The sequence below is a fragment of the Arachis ipaensis genome, chromosome B05 (genome assembly GCF_000816755.2).
Source record: "Arachis ipaensis cultivar K30076 chromosome B05, Araip1.1, whole genome shotgun sequence".
Lineage (NCBI taxonomy): Eukaryota > Viridiplantae > Streptophyta > Magnoliopsida > Fabales > Fabaceae > Arachis > Arachis ipaensis.
This window is the reverse complement of record NC_029789.2, coordinates 3889267-3896012: the sequence shown is the minus strand read 5'-3', so window position 1 is coordinate 3896012 and position 6746 is coordinate 3889267. Positions and strand designations below refer to the sequence as shown.

The 6746-nt window shown below is 28.6% G+C and overlaps 2 protein-coding genes and 1 long non-coding RNA gene across 5 annotated transcripts in view; 1 reads left to right on the top strand and 2 right to left on the bottom strand.

Annotated features, from left to right (window-relative positions):
- Window positions 1-6746, top strand: part of LOC110271702 (ankyrin repeat domain-containing protein, chloroplastic) — a 29398-nt gene that overhangs the window by 14431 nt on the left and 8221 nt on the right. The gene's annotated exons all lie outside the window — the stretch shown is intronic.
- Window positions 3629-4718, bottom strand: LOC110271881 (pentatricopeptide repeat-containing protein At2g40240, mitochondrial-like). The gene is made up of 2 exons (XM_021123523.1): window positions 4657-4718; window positions 3629-3962 (listed from the first exon to the last, which is right to left on the bottom strand). Exons 1-2 carry the CDS (start codon window positions 4716-4718, stop codon window positions 3629-3631), a joined length of 396 nt encoding a protein of 131 aa, XP_020979182.1.
- LOC110271703 lies at window positions 4860-5260 on the bottom strand. The gene is made up of 2 exons (XR_002362286.1): window positions 5143-5260; window positions 4860-5065 (listed from the first exon to the last, which is right to left on the bottom strand). It is a non-coding gene; the product is annotated as an uncharacterized LOC110271703 (long non-coding RNA).

Here is a 6746-nt window from a genome sequence, read left to right as displayed (position 1 = left end):
TCTGTAGTTTTGTAATCATAAAATTTAAGAAAAAATTGTGTAATCTTAGAATATATTTAATGTGTGGTTTTAAAATTCATTTTATTAAAAATATGCATTATTATGCAATATCATATGAGCTAGTTAGAGTACAAGATTAATTGTCCGTTAGATTTAGCTTTGTAGCACTGTTTCTGTCAAATATAAAACTGTTTAAACTTTAAACTTGGATATATATATATATATTTCGACGGGGATATTATTTTGGAGACCACTTCTATAAAGACACTAAAAATATCTTTTTTTTTAAAGACGTTTATATGTGTCATGATATTATTATTGGATATCTTTATTAAATCAGTTAATTTATTTTTTAATAAATCAGAATAAAATCGGTTTATTATAGCAATAATAATAAACTCAATTGTCCACATTATAATTATTAGATCTGATTTGATTCGACAGATTTACATAATCTAAACCAAATTATATTTAAATTTTTTGATAAAAAGACAAATATATCCCTAATTTTTATTTTTTAAAAAAACAGAAAAAAAACCATGATCCAGTGGATTATGTTGATCGGATCTGATAACAACTGAGTTTATTGTTATTGTTATAAAAAAATCGATTTTATTCTAATTTGTTAAGAAATTCAAAAATAATCGATTCATTAATACGTCCAATAATAATACGACACATAAATGTCTTTACGAAGACACGTTTTATGCGTATTTATAGGAGCATCTTCCATCATTTTATGTTACCCAGTCCAAATATTACTTCTTCGATATGTTTAGCTTTTGGGCTGGAACTTATGTACTGAGTACTGTTGTTTTGTTATGAGGCCTTCCTTGTGAATTCATCACCCATTATTTATGAAATTATTACATATCTCTAAAGAATTAAATATCAGAAGACCAAAGTAAATCCGACCCAACAAATGAAGCCAGGAAAATTATGAGAATGGAGCAAAATGAGTATACTTGGTTTTTTGGAATCTTTATTTTACTTTATGTTGACTTTAAAATTAATGTTCAATCACTCAAAATGAGAGATAGCATATTCATGCTTCAGCCTCTTGTCCTGAGCATGTAAAAATTCTCCGTCAATTTTAAAGAATATTAATTAGGTATAGGTTGTTCTTAACTTTTACTTCTTTCGAATAGCTCTCTATTAGATTAGTTTTTCTTCTAAAACAAAAAGAAATTAATAATTTTCAACCCTACTATATATATGAATTATATCAAATAGATATAGCTAACTCCACCAAAAAAAAAAAAATCATAGTTAAATATAAAAGAAAAAGCCTCTTTCTGTGTGAGATGAGATAAAACAGTGTTAGGGAGCTTGACGGCATAAAGCCATCAATTCAGTAAATTATGTGACTTCACATTATTAAATGATAAACTTGTTATACCCACAGCACATATCAATCAAATTCACACTTTTTAAATAAAATTTAAGTATATTTTTATTGTATGTGGACAGGCATATTATCTAGAGAGTACTTTCTAATATAAGTATCTCTCAAATTTGATTTATCATGATGTGAAAATAATAAAAAGATAGAGAATGATGAGGAAAAGGATGTAAACTGATGCAATTTTTTGCTAATTTTTTTAATCTCGTATAGTATATTGCTATGGTTTTAAATTACTGTTATTTTTTAAACTCAGTGTAAGAAATAGTTGCGGTTCAAAACTGCCACAATTTTATTTAAAAAAAAACAATTTAGCAAATAGTGGCCGTTGCTCCAATAATGCTAGTTGAAAATCATCGTTAAAATCATTTAGCAGCATGCAAGCTAGTTGCGGATAACTAACTGCTACGAAACTACTTACTGAACAATTCCTGTGTAGTGTCATTTTTTTACTTTTGCCATCAAATTAAACTAAAAACCATTATCCATTTTCAGTAGAGGAATTTATATATGAATGCACCTGTTTTGTTAGTGTCGATGTCCATACAAAATATGGATATGATGACACATATCTATTGTATGTTTAGTTATTTAGACACAAATTTTATTAAAAAAAAAAAAAGTGGTACACAAATGAAAATATGTATTTAGTTTTCGTAATTTAATTTTTTAATATATTGTCAGTGTAAAATAATTTTATATGTGTATCTAATGTCAGTGTAAAATAATTTTACATATGCATCTAATTACGTAACACCACATTAACAAAAATAACTACCTTATGCATTGATTGCATAAATGGTCAATTGGTCATCCAAAAAAAAACCAAATATAATTGTACGACTGTGTAAAATATTTTATACTGTTAATGTATCAAAATTAAACTCTTAGTTTCCATTCAAAATATTGAGATAGATAAATTAAACTTGAGATATATATAATTTTGTTTCTTATATTGTAATTTTATCATTTATTTTCTTTGAAGTGAAAACTATGTATACTTATCTTTACGTGAAATTGATAATTGAGAGTTATTAAATAATAATTTAGTCAAACATGTCAAATTATGTAATGATTCTTAACTAACAACTTTGCATAAAAATAACTACATGTAAATTTTCGTCTTTCTTTTAACCCTTACATCTTCAATTCTTCTTTCTTCTCACCCTTCCTCCATTATTGAGCTTTCTCTCCTCTTCTCTCTTTCACTGTTGTCCCTCTTTGCTGCCGCCTCTCTTAGTATTCATTGGTCACATATGCCTTCTTTCTCCCATTACAGATATGTATGTGTGCGTGTGTGTATGTGCGAATTTTAATTTATTTGTTTTTTGTTTGTTGCTGATGATTTTTGGTGGATGATAATGAATTGTGATGGTAGTGGTAGTGGCTTTGATAGAATTGACATTCAATTATGATTGTGAATGTATTGTTGTGCTTAATTACCAAATAAGATGTGAATGTATACATGTATTTATTTTTTTATTATTTTGAGAGAACAACTAAACATATTCTATATATATAGAACAATGCTAGGGAACCAAAAAGGTATTAGCAAAAAATCAGTCAAATATTTTTGGGTGAATCCAAAATCTCTATGAATTAATATATATGGATGTTTCTTCTGCTAAATATCAGAATGTTTCTTTGTCATATTAAATGGATGTTCTTTTATATATTTTTCGAATTTTTTTGTATTGCAAATGTAAATGTCTCTATTTCTTTAAGAATTTCATATTTTTTTTAATTTTATAGATATTTAATTATTTTTGCTAAAATATAACTCGATATTTCTTTTGTTAAGTATTAGGATTTTTTTCATATTAAATGAATGTTTTTTTATATTTCTGTAATTGTGTAGTTTGCAGTCTCTTTAATCATCAAAACAGCACCTAATATCCCAAAACGCAGAGAGCAACATCTGCAACAAACCCCTAATTACAAACATGTGTGTTGAATACAAAATAGGAACTCCATCATCCACCATCTTTCTCACTAGCATCATAGCACCATCCACCTTCTTAACCTTACACGCGCCCAACACAAGCGCGTCGAACCCATCTTCCTCCATCTTCTTCAAAACTCCGGCAGCGGCAGCCACGTCTCCAGCGTAGCAGTGTGCAACGAGAAAGTAGTTGTCTCCCGTCAGATCCAGATTCACACCAAGCGTAGACATAAAATCTACCATGCACCGCACGAGGTCTATGGCTTTCTGGCGCATTAGGATGTTCAGGACGGGGTAGAAGGTGGTCGCACTGGGGCGGCAGCCTTCGGCATCAGTATGTGCCATATATTTGATGACGTGGAACGTGTCATCAACGCGTTGGAGCTTGCAAGGCACGTGATGAGGGAATCGAACGCGTTCTTGCGAGTGACGCTGCAGTTGAGGGTGGATAGGGTTTGAAGGAGGTGGTTGAGGAGGGAAAAGGAGAAGGTTTCGTCGGTGATGAAGTCGAAGATGGACTTTGTGTTGAAGCAGTTGTCTTGGATGCGCTTGTTGAGAGCGTCGCGGAGAGCATGGAAGTCGCCGGAGCTTCCAGCAGCATTGGTGAGAGAGAGAGATCTGTGTGTGTGATTATTAGAGGTGGATAGGTTAATATGAAAGAGAAGAGAAATGTTTTTATAGGTTTTAATTAGGTTTACTTAATCAATTTTAAATTTTTTAAAATTTAAATTTAAAAAATTTAAAATTAATTATTAATATAAATTAATGTGGTTTTGTTTTGTTTTTGACTGATAACCTCTTGGTTCCATATACTTTTTCATATATATATATATGTCTTTTGTATATATTTTTATTTTTAGTATTAGAAATGATTGATAAACCGAGAGGAAAAAATAGAAATTGTCTATTACACTATAAAGAAAAGGTATACACAAGAGAAGTGTACAAAAAATTGGTGCGAACATTATTTTTGTTTACAAAATGTGGTTGAATGAACATATGTATAACTCAGGTTCTCTTAGTAAGTAGCATTTACACTTCTATTGATACTAAAAAGATATTTACAATTGTATCAAATATATGCATAGAATTCACTCATATGTTGAGTGCTAACTTAATGAAGAGTCAAGTTTCAATTTTGACATGACATAAGGATACATAAAATAACAAAGTTAATTTTTTTGGATATTGGATAAAAATGGGTGTAATCCTTTAATATTGAAAATTATGGTGTTTTACAAAATTTTGGAGACCATAAAATTCGCAAAGTGCGAATTGTCAGATCAATTTTTTTTATTTATAAAGACAATACACAGTCTGTGTCAATGCAATACGTATTCTGCGTATTGTGCTTGCACAGAACAACGCTCCCATAATACTGTAAAACTCTATTTTTGTAACATTAACGTAAAACTCTATTCACTCTTCTATATTAAAAAAGATGAAAACAAGAGGAAAAAAAAAAAAGAAATTATTTGAAGGTTGTAGTAGTCAATGGTGAATAGTGAATAGTAGTCAATACTTGCCATATTTGTGCCAACAAAGAAGCATGACTATACATCTTCTAGCAATATAGAACCTGGATTTGTGCTCCTTTACCATGGCAAAGCACCCTTGATGCCTCTCTGAATGTACATAGCCTCCACCACCACTAATCCCTCCATTTTTATTATTACTATTTGTTCTACGTGATGCACATTGACCCATCTAAATGATGCAAACTATATCTAAATCATATATATTATATTTATATCTATAGATATAGAGATATATATAGAGTACTATGAATCAAATAAACCTGGCTGGTAATTGGTTTGGACAAGCTAGAAGACCAAAGGAATCTTAGCTTGTTTTGTGCAACTCCAATCCTGTTGCTTTTACATATCTTTGTGTGCTTCAATCCTCTTTCTCTATCTATTTTCTTCATCAAACTTGAGACTATTGGATTGTGGTGTATTTATATACTTGAAGACACATAGAGGTGTCTTCTAAGTTATTATGTTCTAGTATTTGTAGGTATAGCCTTTTGCGTCAAAGCAAGCTTTTTTCTCTTGATTATATGTGTTTAAAGGGTTACCATGTATACAAAGAATTGTGTTAACACTTTAAAATGTATTAATTTTATTTAGGTGTAATTTATCTCTCAGTATCTATAATTTTACTACATTTTTAATTAGATCTTTATATTTTTTTTTTTATTGAATTCTTGTACCCTATTAGATTTCATAATTAAATCATTATTGTGACAAAAATATTGGAATTAACAGAATATTCTATTAAACAAAACAAATATACTTAATATTCGACTGAATATTTCGTATAGTTTAATCAATTCAGTAAATTTTAACATTTTTATCACTGTAGGGATTTAGTTATAAAATCTAATTTTAACATTTTTATCATTGTAGGGATTTAATTATAAAATCTAATTTTGTATAGAGATCCAATAAAAAAATATAGAAATTTAATTAAAAATTTAGTGAAACTAAAGAGACTAATAGAATAATTAAATTTTTTATTTATTAATAATTGAAGTGTTAGAAAATAAGATACAAATACAAAAGAGAAAAAAAAATTAAAGTACATTTGAAATTTAAAATTCGGTATTAGATAACAAATTTTTTATCTATAGTTTATGTTAAACGTACATATTATTCTTAGAGCACAATATAATATTTGTTTATGGAAAAAATAGGGTTAGTCACTTAGTCCACGCTTCCTCGAAGGTTTGGTTGGCACTTTGAAGATTCTTGGACGCGACAATTTTTAGCCTGCGTCATATCCACACTAACATTACACTTTGTGGGCCCTTTCATAAATTATTCCAGAAAAAATATTATATATACTTAATAATATATCAAAAAGTAATACAAATATAATTTGTCATTATTATATATTTGATCATGTTCACTATCACAAATGATGATTTCATATTATAAAAGGTAGACACATTATATACACTTTGATTGTATGAATTACCTTATATTAACATGATATAAACTAAGGTAATTTACGCCTCGGTTTTTGGGCACATGGAATTATTATGCATATACATATACATTTGTGTGAATGACGGAAACATATAGTGCGAATAATAATATGTGGATTGGCATTAATTTATTTCTCTTCTTCTTTTGTTTTCTCTAATAATATATATAGGAAGGATATATGTGGTGCGTAACAGCTTTTATTTGTTCATCATATTTGGTTGTTCTAACTAATTAGACACCGAGTTGTCTGTTATTATTCCCATAATTGAGTTTTGTGATAATACAATCATCAATCACTTGTTATGATTTTTATAAAAGTTTAGGGTATTATATAGCTGGATATTTCATATATATTTGGTTTTTATAAAATATATTTCTTTGATTTTTTTTGCAGTTATTTATTTTTATCTTG

Excerpts from the sequence above, each read along its gene's own strand:
- LOC110271881 (XM_021123523.1), bottom strand. The coding sequence starts at position 4,718 with ATGGGAGCGTTGTTCTGTGCAAGCACAATACGCAGAATACGTATTGCA. Across the intron at positions 3,963-4,656 it reads ATTGCATTGACACAGACTGT|ATCTCTCTCTCTCACCAATG; the intron begins GTATTGTCTTTA and ends TCACACACACAG.